Source organism: Epinephelus fuscoguttatus, linkage group LG4 (assembly GCF_011397635.1).
Source record: "Epinephelus fuscoguttatus linkage group LG4, E.fuscoguttatus.final_Chr_v1".
NCBI classification, from domain to species: Eukaryota; Metazoa; Chordata; class Actinopteri; order Perciformes; family Serranidae; genus Epinephelus; species Epinephelus fuscoguttatus.
In genome coordinates this window covers 6,424,332-6,444,829 of record NC_064755.1, presented here as the reverse complement: position 1 = coordinate 6,444,829, position 20,498 = coordinate 6,424,332, and the positions used below count along the sequence as shown (strand labels likewise).

The 20,498-nt window shown below is 41.0% G+C and overlaps 1 protein-coding gene across 2 annotated transcripts in view; it reads left to right on the top strand.

The window, feature by feature from the left end:
* Window positions 1–20,498, top strand: part of zc3h18 (zinc finger CCCH-type containing 18) — a 51,737-nt gene that overhangs the window by 28,458 nt on the left and 2,781 nt on the right. For both annotated transcript variants that reach the window (XM_049575387.1, XM_049575386.1), the window contains exons 11-18: window positions 2,176–2,301; window positions 7,076–7,168; window positions 7,523–7,801; window positions 14,560–14,682; window positions 15,415–15,620; window positions 16,492–16,706; window positions 17,582–17,678; window positions 19,258–19,354. In XM_049575387.1, coding sequence (XP_049431344.1) covers window positions 2,176–2,301; window positions 7,076–7,168; window positions 7,523–7,801; window positions 14,560–14,682; window positions 15,415–15,620; window positions 16,492–16,706; window positions 17,582–17,678; window positions 19,258–19,354 — 1,236 coding nt within the window. The remainder of the gene's footprint in view (window positions 1–2,175; window positions 2,302–7,075; window positions 7,169–7,522; window positions 7,802–14,559; window positions 14,683–15,414; window positions 15,621–16,491; window positions 16,707–17,581; window positions 17,679–19,257; window positions 19,355–20,498) is intronic.

Sequence of the window (20,498 nt, the reverse complement as noted above, 5' to 3'; positions counted from 1 at the left end):
TGTAGATCGCCAAAAGAGTAAGCTTCTGATCACAATTTTCCCCATTAAGTTCCTTTGTGTGGTGTGGTGCGGGCTGCGGGGGAGAGCAGGGTCTCCGCCAACAGAGAGATGATGTTGATTTGAGGGGGCGGCGGAGAGCCGGTTTCCTCTGCATTCACTTACATGACAACTTGACTTGAAAAAGAAGTCAATTTTCTGCTGCTGCCTCTTCCTTTTTGGCATCTCTGCCTCCTTCTTCTCTCTGTTGTGTGTCAATGTTGTTCAATGTCAGCCATGGGTGAGTGACAAAAGCTCTGACTGACATAACTTCAAATTTCGCGGGCCGGCGGCCGGTTGCGGACAACAGTCTGTGATTGGGTGAATGTCCGTTCAATTTGACCAATGCCTTTTCATGCAGCATAAGGGGGGGGTGAGGTGCGCTCCATTTTTGTATGCTGGTGCACTGCCAGGGTGGGCAAACGGGTTTACCTTTGGAAAATGTGTGGGGGTGAAAATGTGGGGGGGTGAAATCATCTTGCTGTAAAAGTGGGGGTGTCAAAACACCCCCATCCCCCACGGGTGCGACACCCCTGGTACAGAATCATAAAACAGTCAAACATGCCCGAGGCAAGGGATGAAACAAAGAAATACTTTAATCATAATGAGGAAGTAGATAAAGGTAAGTCATTTGTTCAATAGTTAATCAAGGTGTCCATCAAAGTAATAATCACCATAATTATATAATTTCATATCCCTGTGCAGATGGATTTAGGTGCAGTCAAATAACTGAAGACGTCTTGTTTACTCACTCTGTGTATTGTATATACACAAAGCAACAACCTCTTGTATTTGTATTTGTATTTGTATTGTATAAGTGGCAGACATATACAGCATTTAAGAGTGTAATATTCCAAGTTGATCCTGCAAGTGTGGAAACATTTGAGACATTATGTTGATTATGTAGCGTCAATCATTTTTCAGGGCAGAGATTTTTTTTTTTTCCTTGCAGGACTTAATCCCATGTGGTTGAGGGGTGCACTCTTTTACTACTTAGAATCTACATTCACTGAATGTAGAGTCTGTATATAGAGACTATACAGTATTCAACTGAATATAGGACAAAAAAGGATTTTCAAATTATTGCATTGTGTTTTTATTAAGCTTTATGCAGCATCCCAACTTTTTAGAATTGGGGTAGTAATAGTAATATTAAATATGTAAAATTAAATTTATGACAAAGTTAAGTTGAATGCAGTAATCCTGAGGATTTATGGTTCATTATGAAGAAGTGTCTTAAGTCACTGAACAATAGCATGAGACAATGCAGAGTGATTGCACCTAGCACTGCCATTCTTTTGTCTAATCGTAATAGAGCTTTTCAGGCCTATTTCAAGGGTGGCTACGATGCAAAGAAAGTTGTTGTTGAATTGTCAATCATGCTATCTTGGATACCTCTAAAGCATAAATATTTCGCATGCCAGATGGCATTATTGTCTGCACTTCATATTCTGTACATCCTGAATGTCAGAGAAAAACACCTACTCTTCTCCATTTCTCACTACAGAGACACTCCACATTATGACTTCATATTCTGTACATCCTGAATGTCAGAGAAAAACACCTACTCTTCTCCATTTCTCACTACAGAGACACTCCATTTTAGTGCCCCTCTCTTTAATGGTACGCTCCATTTGCACTGGGAAGTTGGAATTTCCGAGATCCCAGTTGGAAATTTCAACTGGAGCTCCCCTAGAGTTAGATTTCTGACCAAGAAAGGAACCTCAGTGACAATGACTCCAACCTCAAAATCCAATGTGGATGCTTCGAAATCAGCAACAAAGTTTACGTGTTTTCCTGATGGTAGCATGTAGCTACATGTAGCAGTGCATGTAATGTAAGGATCTGCAGTAGTGTGCCTGGAGCAGATGACCATATAAAGAAATCTGGCATATGCTGACATCATCTTGTCAGCAGTTAGGAAGCAGTAGAAAAAATATTCCGAACAGTCTGAAGCCTGAGGTTTTTGATCACAGGGATTACTTGAACCTGTGTTTAGCTCATTATTTGAAAGATGAACATCCAACATTATGACATTTTATATATGGCAGAAAATAAGGAAAAAAGCATGTGAGGTCCCCTATAAAAAGCTGTGTATTTTATCCTCACGAATTTGCTTTGTGTGATTGTGTGTTGCAGGTCTTCATCTCGCTCTTCATCCTATACAGGCTCTGGGTCTTCTCGTTCCCGTAGCCGCTCTTCCTCCTTCAGCTCCTACTCCAGCCACTCCTCTCAGCGCAGCTCCTTCAGTGGCAGCCGCTCTAGGTAAACAAGTGTGTGTGTGTGTGTGTGTGTGTGTGTGTGTGCGTGTTGTGTATGTTAAGTTGATAATAAATAAATGTTACGTTATTATATTCTGTGTGGAGGTGGTAATACCTCACAAGACAATTAAGTCTTATACCCAAACAGCAAGTCATACATTAATAAGGACATTAAGGACTGCATCAGACGCAAGAGGCTTACTTTTAAGAGCAAGGACATAATGCAACAAAGACAGAAACTCAACGCAGCAAAGCGACAATACAAGGAATCCATTGAAAAGGACTTTAATGCAAAGAACACAAAAAAAAAGTGGGACACCATGAAATCTATTACAAATATGATTCCTACCAGGAAACCATTACATTCAACAGATGACAGTTCTATGGCAAATGAATTAAATAACTTTTATCTCAGGTTTGACACACAGGACCATTCTTCTGAATGTAATAATGTCATTAGCACCATATCATTTGGGGGTGATGTCCCAAAAATAGACATAGACCACACTGAAGTTACAAACTTATTTAAAAGATTGGAAACAAACAAGGCGGCAGGCCCAGATGGTATTTCTTCTTTCCTTTTAAAAACATGTGCGGAGGAACTCACAACAGCTTGGGCCCCTGTCTACCAAAGGTCAGTGGACTCGCACACAGTTCCATCTCTATGGAAGAAGGCGACTATCATTCCTCTTCCCAAAAAAGCTGTCCCTCAAGAAAATAATGACTTCAGACCTGTAGCCTTGACTTCCATTGTAGTCAAGTGCTTAGAGAAGTTGATGGTGGGGAAGCTGAAGTCAAACTTACACGGACAGTTAGATCCATATCAGTTCGCCTATAGATACAACCGTGGCACTGATGACGCAGTTCTTACTATAACACAGACAATTTTGCAACATCTTGAAAATACCAAGGCCTATGCCAGATTACTGTTTGTTGACTTCAGCTCCGCCTTTAACACAGTGCAGCCACACATCCTTCTTAGTAAACTTCAACAGATGTCTGTTAACCCTTATATCATCAGATGGTATCACTCTTTTTTAACCAATAGGACCCAACAGGTCAGAGTGAACCAGACAACATCCCAGTCAAAAACAATTAATACAGGAGTTCCTCAAGGGTGTGTGAGTTCTCCCCCTTTATTTACGGTATACACAAATGACTGTATCAGCAGTCATCGTAGTGTTTCTTTTATTAAATTTTCAGATGACACTGCCATCCTGTGTCTACTGGATACAGAAATAAACACCTCTGTGTACAAGAAGGAGGTAAACAACTTTGTACAGTGGTGTGAGGACCACCACCTCACTGTTAACACAAAAAAACCCCCAGAAGAAATGGTCTTTGACCCTGGTCATGTGGGGGACCATACTCCATTACTCATTCATAATGTCAATATTGCTCAGGTTGATTCATACAAATATTTGGGTGTGCATATTGACAGCAGTTTGTCCTGGAATGTCCATGTGAACAGTGTGTGTACTAGGATCCAGCAGCGACTTCACTTTCTACGTAGGCTTAGGGTGCTTGGTGTCCAACAGAAGGTGATGTTGCTTTTCTATCGTGCTGTGATTGAGAGTATATTTCGCTATGCAATTTCTGTTTGGTTTGGAAATTTAACTGTGAAATTAAAGTCCCAAATCAACAGACTAGCTCTCAGTGCACTGAAAGTGATGGGGGTGAGGGAGCACCCCACAATCCAAGCAATATTTGAAGACACTGTACTCAGACAAGCCAGGAAAATAATTGAGGACCCCTCTCATGTGTTAAATTCAGAATACGAACTGTTACCCTCTGGCAGACGTTACAGAATCCCAGTAAAAAATAAAAAAAGGTTTTTGAACAGGTATAAATTTTCATTCATTCCACTATCCATTACCCTGTTGAACACAGGCCGGTAATGTATGTATGTATGTATGTATGTATGTATGTATGCACTTAGGTAGGCACTTTATGATTGTATGTCTGTATGGAGTATGTGGGTATGGACTTTAGGTATGCACTTTACGACCGCACTTTATGTCCTTATGTCTGCACTGTCAGCACTTGTGTTTCTTGTTTATGTTATGTGTTATGTCCTAGGTAGCAGCCTGTGTATGTCGAACACAAATTTCCTTCGGGACTACATAAATGAATCTTGAATCTTGATTCAGACCAAAGCAGCAGCACCAGAACAGCACTGACTGACAGTCTCTCATTTCAGTTGAATTCATGAAGAGAACTTGAATGCCTCTGATAAACGAATAGTCCAAAAATGGAAAAGGTACTTATGAATAGAAGTCTTAGGGGTACGCATTAAACAACAGCAAATCTATATCAAAACATCGGTTTGCAAGCTGTCACACAACTCATGCAGTATAATCCAAGTCACATTTATCCAGTCGTGTGCTCAGTACTTCCCAAACAGACTGCTCTTTCCGACGGGGAACTTGAAGGGGAAGTCACACTTCATCTATGCTCTCTGTAAAGCCAGACTCTATTGACAAAAAGAGTACCTTACCTTGCTGAACACAGGAGCTGCTGGTCGACCTCTGCCTTCATCAGTTTGTTTGTGTTATTGTGTGACTTATATGTTTTAAAGGGTGAGTGCAGATTCACCAAAGTCACACAGTGACACAAACAAACTACCGGTGGCTGGCTTCAGGGAGAGCACGGATAAGTGTCACTTTCAGTTCAGTTCCTTGTCTGTAAGGGCTGTCTGTTTGTGTAGTACTGAGCATACAATTGGATAAATGAGACTTGGATTATACTGCGCAAGTTGTACGGGAGTTTCTAAACAGATTTGTTGATGTAGTTTTGCTGCTGTTAAAATTCAGGGTTGCAAACAGCTTGCTTTTCGCCGACTCTCACTTTTTTCATGTCAATCATGAGTGACTTGTGGGAATCGTGTAGATCCGAGGTTTTTTTGGGGGGGGGGGGTTGCTGTGGACATGGAAGAGTCTGGTTAATAATTTCACTAACAAACGAAATGAACAAATGACAATGGTGGGTGCAAAACAACTGTGTAGTGCACGCCCAAGCGTGAACCATCCATTTGGATGATGTGCTGCTGGATCAAAGATCATAGAGCACTACGCGTAGGGCAGGGTTGTCAGGTCAGCTTATTAGCCAAGTCTCATTTATCTAATTGTATGCTCAGTACTACACAAACAGACAGCCCTTACAGAGGAGGAACAAGGAACTGTGTACAAGGAACTGAACTGAAAGTGAAACTTATCCATGCTCTCCTCGAAGCCAGCCACTGGTAGTTTGTCTGTGTTATTGTGTGAATCTGCACTCACCCTTTAAAACACATAAGTCACACAATAACACAAACAAACTGATTGTTAGCTTGTTTCTAAAGTGGAGTTGCTTATTTGGGCTTGCTCTCTAAACATTGCCTTTCTCTATATAGATCCGTGTAATAATTTATTTAAACACATAGTATGTTGGACTGCAGGATGTTTCCACAGCTCCGCTCCCTCCACCCCTCTCCTTCTCCGCATACACACAGGTGACGGTCAGTCAATGAGACTTTTCACATTTAAATTGCGCGATTAATGGAGGTTCTTTAACTATTTCGCTAACAAGTGGGCAAAATATAGAAAGAATACAATAAAGATTTGTAGAAAGAGAGAGGATTAAAAGATTCGACTTCAAGAGGGGGACGATTCAAAGGCAGTGTGCAGATTCAGATTCTGTGTGAAATATGTACTCATATTCAGATCCTGTTCAGCATACCAGCACTGTTACAGTGAAAGTAAAATGGCTTGTTATATGCAACTTCTTTACTTTCATTTTCATTGAGTCATTTATTCTTTCCACGTTTTTGGTCAGCTGGTTGGTTTGATAGAGTTCAAGGGCAGTAAATATACTATTTGTAAAGTAATTTTTAAACAGTTGCTTATGAAATGCTGATAAGTCCAGGCACATACTGCATGCTATATATTTATATAGACAGATTAACTAATACAGTGGTATTTTTAAGGTTGTCATTTTCATGCCAAACAACGCAAACATTCCATAAACATTCCGCATTTTATATCAATGCCAGAGTGAGCAAGTACCTTGTAGCTGGTATAAAAAAAAGAGGTAGGTAGAAAGAGGTAGGTTGAACTGCACTCTGTTTTGGTAGTTTTGCTGAAACATTCAACTTTGTTCATTTGCAGAATGAGGGAAATTGAGTGTATTGAATATGAATATGTACATGAATATTCAGAATTTCTTTTTTTATCATACAGTCCAGATGTAAAAGCTATTATCCAACACTTATTCATTCATGCATATTCAGATGGCTCTTAGTTTGAAACTGACATGTTATTTGTAGTAGGTCAATCTACCTGCTTTGTTCAGTGCTTCCAAATTAGTGTTTGTGTATTTTAATACTCAGAATTTAGCTTCGACAAGCTCTCTCTTTTTTGACCATACACCTGTTTGCATCCCTGAAGGGTGGTCGCCTGTGACTTCATTTCATCAAGAATTTTCTCTGTTTTTGGATTCTTGACCAAAGACATGTGAGAAAAACAAGGTTTAGCTGTCATATTTTTAGCCACACTAAAGAAAAATTACATTAATTTTAATTTAAAATAACCATTCTTAACATAAAGGTGACAACAATGAGGACAACTGTAACAAAGTCGATTAACAGTACAGCAACAATTGGAATTAAACTGCAGTAAAGTTACACTGGATCCTCCACAGTAAGGACAAGAAGAACATTCATAGGCTCAGAAACACGGTTTTCGAGTGCAAGTCTGTAAACATAATGACATTTTCATGACTACTTTACTGTTGATTTATAGGTCTCGATCATTCTCCACATCCCCCTCACCGAGTCCAGCGGCACCAAGGAATACCAAGAACAAACCAGATCTCCCCCCCGTGTTAGCTAAAGGGTAACTCTTAAGCACTTACATTCATTTAATCCATTGTCAGTCATACTTACATAATGTGCTTCATACATACACTCATTAGTGTTAAGCTCTTTTTTTGTGTGTTTGTTATTTTGATGTTTTTTTGTTTTTGCCATAGTTGTAAATAATGTAACTCATAAATTGTCATAACAAGGCAAAATGCAGTCTGAAGTTTGGTCTTGCTCCAGCATCACATTACATCATGCCTGTTTATTGATTATATTTTATTCATCTTTAGCTATAGCATTGCATGTGCTCTGTTGACATGCTGGTTGTTGGCATATGCCTGCCCATCACTGTTTGCATGCTTGAAAAAGTGCCTTTTCCATCCCTAAGCATGCCGCTGAAGCCGGGTGCCATGCCCCCTCCTCGCAGGGACAAGCCTCCCATGAAGAAAGCTCCCAGTCCTCCTCCACCTGGTGGACTGCAGGGTAGGCCCCCCAAACCCCTGCCAGAGGGAGGGAAGCCTCCCACCAATCCCCGGGAGGCTGGGGGCACAGGAGGTGGGGCAGGCAGCGGTGGAGTGGGTAGACCCTTGCCTCCAAGGGAACCTGGAAAACCTCCCAACCCGAGGGAAGATAGGCGGAAAGAACGGCAGCAGCATCCTCCCCGGAGGTAGGTGTCTCACCATCAACTCCAGTTCATTTTGAGGCTATAGTACTGTTTTACATTATCTGCTGCGGGGTTAGCTTTGACTGAAAATCTGTTGGATTACATGATATTGCAAGAGGAATTTGATTTACGGCAGGAATCAGGAAAAGAAGAAGTCCCATTCCAGTTAGTCTGTTGTCTCACCTGGTCAAAATGCCGATGTCCAATCTGGTGTGACCCGTTACTACTTACAACACCTGTTTGGGAATTCTAAAGTTGTGACATTTTAGTTGACCCGCATCCAAATATGCATTAGTGGTTTCATAATGAATCATTTACAAGGAAAACAGGCATTTTCTGTTGACAGCTGACTCTCATGTAATTTAGTCAACTAGTAGAATTATGCTTAAGACCAAACAAGGTATCTTACTTTTACCATAACAGCTTTAGACTTTGAACATATCAAAGTCAACAAGGTGCGTGCGTGCTAAATATTGTCCTGGGGGGGCGCGCACCAGTAGCTCACCAGGTGATGCCTTTTAGTTGTTAAGACCAAGTCCTTACCACAGCGGCCTGGGTCCAGGCCTGGCATGGGCCCTTTGCTGCATGTCATCCCCTCTGTCTCCCCTGCCTTTTCTGTCTGTCTCTGTCACAGTCTAAATAAAACAGAAAATGCCCGAAAATGTTCTCAAAAACCATGTGGTCATCTAGATAGGATGAGATCTAGAATAGACATCTGTTGTCGCAAGAATAACCAGAAAATAGAGTTGAGTCAATTTCCAGTTCTGCTTGTCCGGTCTGGTTTACGAGCTTAGACTTTTGTGGTGTCCTAACTGGCCGCGAGCGACGCAGTGTGCAATATGACAAAAAGTCAACGTTTTTCTTCTTCGTAATCTTCCTTCTCTTTAATTTCTGTGTGCACACAGCCTTGCAGTCTCATGCCCTTTAAGGTGGATGGGCCAGGTGTTTACCTTCACTGATTAGGATCAATTGGCACGCGCTTTTCATTTTATGAGGACAATGGGAGTTATCATTATAAAAACAATGTTGCAGTTTAAGAGCGTGTCATGAATCTGACGTAGACTTTTCTTTGGACCTTTCTGATGAACAAATTTAAGAAAAAACCCAGGTAGATACTAATGGGTGAGGCCCATTGTTTATGTTTATAGAAGCATATTCAGCATTTTACATGTTGTCCTTGCAGACCTGTGGATGTGTATACACACAAACCAAACACAGTTTGTGTTGGTTCTTTTTCGATATGATAGGTAGTCTAAAAATAGTCAGTTTACTGTAAATGGATTGCCATAGCATTGTTGAACTACACTTCAGAGGTGAAGACAATCTCTTTGTTTTCAGGGGAAAGTAATCAACACCTAGGCCTTGTCATAAATGTTACAGCTATGGAATGAGTTTTCATTGTGACTTGCAGAGCATGTGAGCAGAGTGAGGTGTTGAGAATTCCTGCTCCTAGCTCCCAGAGCTGTTAGTTCCCTCTGCTCCAGACTGCTCACCCTGAGCTAAATTCAAATTTCACTCTGCTCCAGTGAAATTTCTCTGTGTTTGCTGAGTTTTCTTTTAAAAGTATTTGTAAACCAAGCAGACAATTTTTACACAGATGCATTCTGGGTCATGCATGCTTTGAACTCATGGTATGAGCGGTACTGGAGCAGGATAGAGCAGGAGATGAGGTGACGCTCCAACCTTTAAAAAAAAAAAAAAACTGAAATCCTTCTGCACACGCTTCACAGCATTTACATGCTTTGGTGTTTGGTCACACTGATTTTAAAACTTGGTTAGGGTTCCTTAAAATATAATGTGTGCGTGTAATGTGGAGTGCTGTTAGTATCAGGTACGTGCATGTGGGTGGGAGAATGTCGGCCTTCCTGCATGTTTGTTTATGAAGTAGCATTTGCAAGGAAATATGTCGACAGTGGATGACATTGTAAAACGGATACATTTGCAACAAGCAGAAGAGTATTGCCCAACACATTTGCATATTTGTTAGTGTGTGGCACACAGTGATACTGCAGATGTATCCATTTGGGGAAAGACCATAGAAATGATGTGTGGGCGAGGAGTGGGTGGAAGGCTTGAGGAAAAACTGCACAGAGAGGAAGAACAGCTAAAGGGCAGGAAAGAACAGTAAGGGTGTGTGACACTGTTTTCATCTGTGGGTGTGAGTGTAGGCAGAATGGGTCACAAGGCTGGAAACTATCCTGGAAAACCAGTTCTAACACCTGTTTGTTATTCCTTTTAGACAGTACTTCCCTCCGATTGACAGATGTGATATAGCTGAGTGATACTGGCTGGGGCAGTGGGTTGAAGTGTCATTCAGAACATGACAGCTGTAGTGTCTTAATGTCTTGTATAGGTTCATCAAACTGGTCAACAACACATAACACCAAAAAAATGGGTTTTAGTTCATCCTCTACAGTACTATCAAAAGTCACAAAACATTAACATTATCTTTTATTGATTGCACTTTAGTTGAAACACACTGCTACTATGTATATCAAATCTCCATTGTTGCAACAGGCTGACTAGTAATCATTCCCTCCAGAGTTTTGCGGGCCTTTTCTGGGATTGTTGCGGCCCAAAATGCCTGATTTCACAGCAGCTTTTCTAAAATATTGTGATGCATGTTGCAAGGTTTATAGGTTTTTTGTTTTGTTTTGTTTTTGGTTTTTTTTTTTGCAATGATTGCAGGGGCAAATGAAAATTGCAAACATACATGCAATGCTCTCTGGCTTTCGTGCCTATTATTATGAGCATTCAGTCTTTTCCACGGAGTTAGAATCTATTTGTGATGGTTGGGGGAGCAACAGTTGATCGCCAATGATCAGGTTTTGCTGCCATTTGGAGCAGTGCTGAAGATCTGTCTCAGTGAGCTGTTCTCCACCTGCTCTCTGTGAACGGCTAGCATGAGCTAATGCAGCAGCTAACATCCAACACAGAGCCATTTAACTGTCCCAACAGTCTCAAACAGATGCTAAAATGGCTTGACTCTGTCCTTAAACCCCTTAATAACCATTGAGTAATGTTAAGGCCCAGACACACCAAACTGACATCGAAGTCTACTAACTAGCGGTGATGAATTGCATCGCCTCACATCGCCTGTGTCTTGGCCAAAAAGTTGCACATGAACACACCACAAGGACTACAGCTGACTGCCAACCAGCACGTACGTTCTTTGCCTGCATGAGAGAAAATATCTCTCCAAATGAGCAGATGGCAGTCATCTGTAATCTTCAGTAACAAAGGGAAATCGGAGGACTGTTTTGATGCCAATTAGCCAGTTAGCACTTTAACAACACAATCCAGTATTGAAAGAACTAAACATATTTTCCATGCATCAGTGAACAATAACAAACCAATGGCTAAAGAAAAGTAATCTTACCATATATAACAAGTTTGTTTTGGTCTCACCCCCTCTGGACTTTAGCTCTTTGTTTACATTCCTCACTTCTGTTTTTTTTTTTTCGTGCACTGAGCTGAACTGCAGATAAGAGTGATTTCATTTACTGACATGCTCCACCATCCCCAACATGTTCAACAAGCTGAATTAAAAAACGTCAACGTTGCAGGACACACCGCAAAGACTATGGCGATAGACGACCCAACATTGGCTGTTGGCCAACTGTTGGTTTGGTGCGTCAGGGCCTTTAGCCACTAAAAGGATAGTGCACCCAAAAATGAAAATTCAGCCATTATCTACTCACCCATATGCTGAGGAAGGCTCAGGTGAAGTTTCAGAGTCTTCACATCCCTTACGGAAATCCAAGGGGAGAGGGGGTAGCAGCACAGCTCCACCTAATGCAGGCAGGGCGTCCCAGATTAAAACTTTCAAAAAACACATAATTGAAACCACGAAATATCTCCATACTGCTCATCCGTAGTGATCCAAGTGTCCTGAAGCCCCGACATAAAATGTTGTTTGGAAAAACGTCATTTGAACTCTGTTTTTAGCCTCATTAGCTCTTAACTGCTTCTGTGTACACCGAGCTCACGTGTGCACGCTTGCGCACGAGGCCAGCGAAAGCACGTGAACACAAATGAAGGCGGTGCCCATGTCTCACGGTCTCGAGCAATCGCACACACGTGAGCGCGGTGTACAGAGAGGCAGTCAGAGCTGCATGCTACAATGAGGCTAAAAACAGAGTTCAAATGACATTTTTACCAACAATTTCTTATGTCGGGGCTTCAGGACACTTGGATCACTACAGACGAGCAGTATGGAGATATTCTGTGGTTTCAATTATGTGTTTTTTGGACGTTTGAATCTGGGGCACCCAGCCTCCATTAGGTGGATTTGTGCTGCTACAACCTAGCTAGCAACCTGGAGGGACTGAGTAATGTGAGCAGCAATGTCCATCCATCTATTTTCTGTAACCACTTATTCTCATGAGGGTCGCTGGAGGGGAAATTCCAGCTGTCATTGGGTGAGAGGTGGGGTACACCCTGGGCAGGTCACCAGACAACCATATACACTCACATTCACATTCACACTAGGGATGGGTCACGATTTTCAATTTTGGAATAGTCGTTTTATTTTTGAAAAATTGATTTTTTTAATGCGACTATTACTCTTCGCCGTCTTATTTCCCCCCCTTTATTTGACATGCAATTCAGCTCCTAACCGCACGAGGGCAGTCTAGGATTGCTACAGCGGTGTGAGATGCTCTTCTACAAACAGGAGAAACATGCAGAGACTACTACTCCGTGAGGTATGTCCGCAGTCATTCGGGCTTTCATAGTCGAGCGCACTTCCGCGTTGTAGTTTCCTGTAAAAATGTCCGTGAAAAATCCCCGCGATGTGAAAAATACATGCCGAGCAGTCACTGGTGTGTGCACACAGGGCTTGCAGACGTCCGCTTTGAGTCCGCGCGAACCTCCGTGGAGTCCGTTCCGCCCGAGTATGTTCGGGCCTTTAAAGATGAATGGATCTCGCCACAATTTTCGAATAGTGTTTTTGCTTGTGTTGCCCATCCCTAATTCACACCTACTTTCAATTTAGAGTCACCAATTAACCTAACCTGTATCTCTTTGGCCTGTGGTAGCAAGCCGGAGAACCTGGGGAAAACTAAACCTGACATGCTAACTCCACATAGCTGTTAGGTGACAGTGTGAACCACTGCACCACTGTGCCACCCCCAGCAGCAATGTCTTGCAAGGAATTCAGTTCAACTTGGTATTGACTACACAAATTTGTGTCATTCACGTTAGTAATATAAAAGCACTTAGCATTGAAGTTACGTGCCCCTGGAGTGAGTGCCTTGCATCTTGCTCCAATATGAGAACCAGTAAAACAACAAAATGCCTTAGTGCAGGAGAGTTAAAGAGGGAAAGACATGATGCAAACATACTGTATGAGTTGAAAGAAATATGTGCATGCCAGTGTTCTGGAAACAGGAAGTTAGTTATTACAGTCGGGTTCACTCACCAACAGACAGCAGCAGCTTCAGCAGTGAAGGCACTTTAAGAGGCCCCTGACTCTGCAGCCTGCATTTCATTGTGCCTGTCTGTTTAATCTGAAGAACATGTTAAAAAAAATCTGATGTTTTAGCTCACTGCTCACTGCTGGAGGAAAAACAAACTGAGACGACTGTCCTTACCGTAAGTCGTCTGTTGAGTGTTTGATGGTTATTTATTTGTGCTTTAGAATGTATCTGCGGTGGAACAATCAGGAAAAAAAAGTTTATTTTTATCATTCACTGGCTTTCTCACAGCACCGTAGTGTTGTCCCTCTCTCAGCTCACTTGCCCATGTTATGCTGTCAGCTCGCTGGTGTAATCTGTCTCTCTTTCTCTCTCTCTGTCTTTTTAAAATGAGTCAGGAAGCTGACATCAGATGTTATCAAGCAAAGAGAAATGTTCCCCTCTTGTCCTAAAATGGTCCTAAATCGATACTAGAGCACTTCCCTGTTTTGTGAACGAAGCGGTACACAAGTTGAAACAGCAGTGCTGTGTCTACTTGACCAATCAGAGATGGTTATCCCTTCAAGCCCCACTCCGAAGGTTCCTGTACTTTCAGAAAGCCCCCCAAATCAGGGGAGTAAAAAACAATGTCCCCATAACTTGATTTAGACCCAGGTCAAAATGCACTAAGTTCCTCAAAAGGTTTCTGGTTCCTAGGGGGAATGTTCCTGCAGTCATAAAGGGGCTTATTTGTGGCCAAACACCGGCAGCGAATAGACCTAATTGTGGGATACACCACTGCCCTGTTTCCCCAGTGTCGACCTGTCATCTCCTGAGAAGAACAGGAATTTCATTACATTTGCTCCTAGTATCAACACGTCGCAGATACTTGAGTAGCGCTTCTGCTCTCACACACTCTTCAACAGTTGCTGATTGTTGGCCATTTGGTTACCATTTGAAGAAGTTGTTGTTTTTGAGATTTCATCAGCCTACTTGTGGATTTCACATTTGAGTACAGAGTTTTTAAAGATATGTCTACAGTTAAATTAGGCAGAAGTTTTAACAGATACTAAATATTCCACCATCTGATGCAAATTTACATTGTGTTCTTTGTGCCCTAAAAGGTCTGTGTGTTTCATTTAACCTGCATTCGGTGTGGTGTGTTGTGTGTGTGTGTGTGTGTGTGTGTGTGTGTGTGTGTGTGTGTGTGTGTTTTCCTCCTTTTTTTAATGTGCGAAGTTTGATCATTCCTGACCAAGCAGCTGGGTAGTACACTTTGGTTCAGATTTTTAAATCAAAGCCTATGATTTAAGAAAAAAAAAAAAAAGACACAACCTGCTGTTCTTCTATGTTTGTCTCTTCCAGGCGAACTGTGAGTGGGAGTGTTAGTGGAAGTGGTAGCAGTTATACCGGTTCTAGCTCCAGATCCAGATCCAGATCCTCCTCCAACTCCCTGTCACGCTCACGCTCAGGATCTCGAAAATCCAGGTACTCACTGTGAGCATTGTCAACAGAACTGCAGTTTGCCAAAAACTTTGTTTTTGTTGTTGTTGTTGACAGTATATTGCATTTTGTAATTTATGTAAATAACCTTATTTGCGAACAAGCAGATGTGTGCAGAACAGGTGGGATTAATTATTGTTTATTTTGTACAGTTGTGCACACACAAACTTGTTCTATGCAGTCTTTGATAAAGCCACAAAGCTTTTTTGGGTTTACATTGCTATCACACTTTCAGAAAGATAGGATATAAGCATGTCGGTACATAATGTAATTTAATTTAAGTCAACACATACAAGCAGAAGATCATCTCAAGATTTGTTTTGATTTTTACTTTCTGAACTGGTAAAATTGGACTCTTTAAAAAAAGTTTTTTTTTATTTTATGAATCTTGTCACAGGAACATTGCACAGGCATTGTGAGCTTCACAGTTATAGAACTTATAATTGGCTGCTTTTAGATTTGATATATACCGGTAGTGATAGATATACAATGGTATTTTCAAAGGTATTTTAAATATATATAATGGGTTATTCTGATTACAGAGTTTAATCTTGGATAATTCAGTGTTGTTTTGTCTTGCCCTCATGTGCTGTCTCTGACTGGAAACCCTCCAGGAAATCCAGGTACGATTGGTATTGTTCGGGCTGTGTGCGTGCGTGCGCTCCCTTTGTGGCTGAGAATCAGCATCTCACAACTGATTATTGTGTCTTGCTGCAGATCGCTGAGTGTGAGCAGCGTGTCATCAGTGTCATCAGCATCATCCAGCAGCAGCTCCGTGCGTAGCGCAGACTCGGATGATATGTATGCTGACCTGGCCAGTCCGGTGTCTTCTGCCAGCTCCCGCTCACCCACACCAAATCACCCCCGCAAGGAGCGAGGGGCTGCGCGGGACCGGCCTCCACACAGCAGAGACAAGAACAGGGGTTAGTGTGGGCAACAAAGTCCCCACGCAGCTGGCAGGCTGCTACACAACAGCTTAACATTCAAATCATAAATTCATAAACGGGTATTCAAATAATGGCCAAGTTTCAATTAAAGGCTTGGTTAAAATAAGTTTGGGGGTATGGAAGTATCTGTACCACATATGCTCTGATGGTAAATAACAGCATAATGGATATTACTACAGCACCAATTTAATCAGTGCAACAGTGTCATTTTATAGTCAACACTCTGCTGCTGTTTTGTTTTTAAACAAATGCTTCTTTCATTCAACAATTAATTCCAGTGGCTTTTTTCCAAACAGTGTTTTTTTTATGGTCGTTGATGAACTACTGTCAGTTACACTCACTTCCTGTAGATGTTTCAAAGTAAAAGTCTAACAGGAAAGATAGGGATTATGCCCCTTGCACAACTGGAAGGATTTTAGTATAAAACATCTGTGCTGTAAGTCTTAAGTTTAATTGACGAAGCTCAACAGTAATCAAAAGACAGAAAAGTAGAAGTGACTGGAAAGAATTAGTGAACAAAACTAGTATTTCAGTCATGAAAGAAACTTGTTTAGTGAAAGTATATGACTCTGCTGGCAGAGGTATTCAAAGTTGAGATTTTGCACTTGTTCTTCAAAACTAAGGTTTCGTTTTTCATTGGCTTTAATTAAGTTAGAAGTACCACACATTATAGCTAACAGAGTTTAAAGAATTGGGTGAAAAGAAAATTGTGAAATGGTAGGTATAAAAGTAGTAAGATTTTAAAATATTTTTTTATATTATTATATGTTTTTATTTTTTCTCTTTATGGGAATTGTAGAACTGATGATTGGTTGGTTGGATGACTGGTTTTCTGTCGTCATCACAGAGAGACCATCAAAGAAAGATGAACCCTTCAGGGAGGACCGCAGAAAGATTGACCCTTCCGGTGCTCCACCTAGAGGAGGCAACCCCATGCCTAGATCAGGACCCGGTAGCAGGGGTGGCCATCCTGTACATCCCCCACCTGGCACCATGGGCCCGCCAGGAAGCTACGGAGGTTCAGGTTCCCACAAAGACATCAAACTCACCCTCCTTAATAAGGTTACCTTTGTTTTGTTTTACAAAATGTTTAACCTTTGCAATTGATGGATGAATGTATTTGCAGTTTGTTTTACTGTGATTTTATACTGTAGACACTGTGACGTCATATTTGAACCAATATTGGTATCAGTTCTGGTACAGCACCGATGTTGGTTCCGGTGCAGGTATGACAGACTAAAACGCTCTTCTGCTCTTTTCTAACCACACATAGAGCTAATAGTGTCCAAGGCAAATTTCTTACTAGGACAGTAAAGTCTATCCTATCCTATCCTTTGACCCGCTTTGGCCTTTATCAGAGTAAAAGTCGTTGTATAACATAGAGGTGGCACGAAGAATTGCCATCTGCAGTATAGGACTGGCTAACTGAGCCAGCCCTATACTGCAGATGGCAGTAACTGGAAAAGTACACATCATGTAACTTTGCTGACAAAGGTGGTATTTACAAGTAAAACTAAATGCATACTTGTACATTGGCTGGGATGTTTGGGACTAATAGGTTGCCCAGTGCTAATGTTTATAGTCCAGTCTTAAATTAAACCGATTCCTTAAGGAATAGTTCCACATTTTGGGAAATACACTTATTCGCTTTGTTGCTTTGAGTTTTTCCACTACAGGAAGTCATTGCTTCCAGCCAAGAAATAGTCCGGCACATAACCCTCAGTAAAACCACAACTTTTTTGTTTGTTTTGCAGTTTCTTTTATTTTTTTGTATGGATTAAACATACAATATATAACATGTTAATTAGTGAGTTTAGAGGTGCTGGTTGTTGAATTTTTTTTACCTTTTTTATTATTACTGAAATATTTCCCTCCACTCAGCCAATTTTCTCTTATTTTCATTGCTTGACTCCATATGTCTTGTTATTTTCCTGCAGCAGGGAGATAAGGGCAACAGAAAGAGGTACCTGCCTTCAGACAAAGATAGGCCAGGCTCCCCCCTCAGCAAGAGAATGGCCATGTCTCCAGACAGAGGTGAGAAACATGCTGACTGACAGCATGTATGCCTACTCACTCCCAACCATCTTTTGCTGTTTCACACAAATACACAGTAGACCTAGACCAATATATGGGAACGACTCTGGCTTTTTTTTTTTTTTTTTTTTAAAGAAATAAGGATTTGCTCTTGTCCATCTGACATGATGCAGTTTGTGTGATACCATTCAGCATCCAGTATCTAAGGGATGTAATCTGCTGTGATACTTTGGCCAAACTCTAGACAAGTACACATGGACATGTTTAATAGGTATAGTTAGTAGTATATTTTAGATCTATTCTAGACCTTTACTAACATTGACATTTTGTTAACTAATGCCCACATTTGTGCAGAAATTATTATTTGATCATTTGATCCCTTTGTTTCATCCTGTGTCCATCTCTAAATTCTGAGCTTTTTTCAGGTCTGTGACCAGGTGGAACTCTCCATGTCCATGAGTTCCTTTTTTTCCTCAGCAGCAGTTTGTGACTCATGTGTAAGAGCTGATCAGATCAGATCAATGTATGAGAGGAGCAGCTGCTGCAAGTGAATGCAAACTTTTAGACCCAGCAAAATGGAACGATTATGTTTGACTTTCATTGCACTTGACGTTCTGCTGCTCTGTCTCTTCGCCTGAGTGCGCTTATCACTCCAACAGTGTGGTGCTTTAACTAACCAAAAGGTTTATATATTTTAGTAGCACTTCTAATTAACGGTCCAGCTCCATAAACAGAAAATCTATTTGTGGCAGCAGATGTTTTAATCATGGCAGGCTGTCACAAATAAATGCATGTGTGGTAAATCCTGAGAACTGAAACACAACACTGCAGCCCTACTGACCCGTTTAGCCTCTTTCAGCTGCTTGTTTTGATTTTAGGGTCCATATATTCACTGTATGGTTTAGTCGTAAAACTTTTATCAATCAGGTTATTGATCAGTTTTGGGGAAAAAAATCCCACCTCAGAAATGAATGAATGAATGAATGAAAATGAATAGAAAATAGAATGAACTGTTTGCTGTGAGGGTTAGTACAAAAGAATGGTGATTGTTGTTAGTTCCTATGGTGACAAAACACGTCAGTGGGGCTGTAAAGTGTCATATCAAAGTTTAAAATTTTATATGAGCCTTATGCTTGCATCTTCACTGCTAGTACATTGTCTTACTAGTCATCTGATCAATTGCTACTTGCCAGTACAATATTTTCTAATGTTCAGTGTCTCATGGGTTACAGGGAACTGCACAAATTAATCAAACAACACGTCACGGAGGTCTCCATGGTTTGATTACTTCTTGTTCTGTTTCTGATTCGGAAGTACAGTTTGGTTGTGAATAGCATTGTCTCTTTTGTCCTTTAAATGTTTATTACATAGCACATACAAGCCCACAACCTAATCTGCCTTACCCAATGTAAAGGTTTAGACTTTTCATTACATGATAACAGCTGTTAAAGAGAGATGCTGTGTAGTCTCCAGAACAACAGTAATGTGATTTTTGATAAACTAACTTATAGCCAAAAGCCACACTTCTAAACCATTCAGTATAAACAGCCTCAGTAACTCTGAAACTGGTGTTTTTCAGGCCGCGATAAGAGGATTCCTGGCCGACCTCCACTCTCCCCTCGAATGGATCGGCCCAGAGGCCAAGGGCCCCGACCCATGCCCCCCCAGGGAGACAGGTTAGTGCAAACTCCAGCATGTTATTGCTGTAATATTCTTATATTTATTCTCTTACACCTTGTCACACAACAACAGAAGTCAAAAGTAGTAGGGGCATTAAGCTCAAAGAGTGGAAATTCTAACATCAACTTTTTCTGAAACATCACTTTTATCATCAGCAGTGATCATGTTTACTCGGGCTAAAATGAGGAACATGCCACAGAAGTGGAAGCACAAGAATATTACACCTTCTCTGCATAATAATAATAACAGTATTCACTGGTTCTACCACAAATTCCCCAGTATAGCGTAGGTGCTTTGTAAATGGGTCAGAGCGCTCAGGGAAAAGTCACTTGGTGCAGTGCTTTTTGTCTAGATGGTCACATACACTCACAAACCAAAAAAAGAAAAACACTCTACGGATCCTCAGCCTAGCAAACTCCTGAAAAATATGATTTTGATCAGTTGTGTCTTGTTGTATTTTCTAGGGGAAAAAGTGAGATGAGTGAGATTTTTTTTTTTTGCCATACTGTGAAGCAGTTCTGTATTTAATTGTGTCTTTGAGTATCTTTGCCAGGAAAGAAAAAGGTTACATTATTCTCTTTTTTAGTCATGGTCAACAGATCTCATTAACCCACCAAAACCAACAGGGTGTTATTACATTTTTCAGGACTCTCCTACTCTGTCTGGGTCCAGAATTTGATTTTTAAAAAGACTCCGACATTTCCCAATACACATGGATGCACTAGCGGTTTAATACTTTTTGTGTGTTAAGTCCTAAGTAGCTACTAGCTAGTTTCAAAATAGTGATTTACTAAATGGGTTAGCACCATTAAATTGCCCTAAATCTAGACAGGGCTTAGTCTTTATAAGCCTTTTACTCAGACAAGAAGAATTTATGTATTTGTTGGGGACTATTTTCAGCCATGCATTTATTCACATTTTCTGCTCAAGTGAGTATTTCTAGCAGCAGGATGGTGTACGCAGGATTGAGTCAAAGTAAACTACAGTGCACATGGTCATGGTCATTCACCCAGTGCAACAGTACGACTCAGTGATGTGTTATTCAAGTCACTGAATATTTTTTGGACAACAGTGGAGCTCTGCAGCACCAGCAAACAAAATATATTTCCAGCTTTGTGTATGACATACAGTACTTGTTTG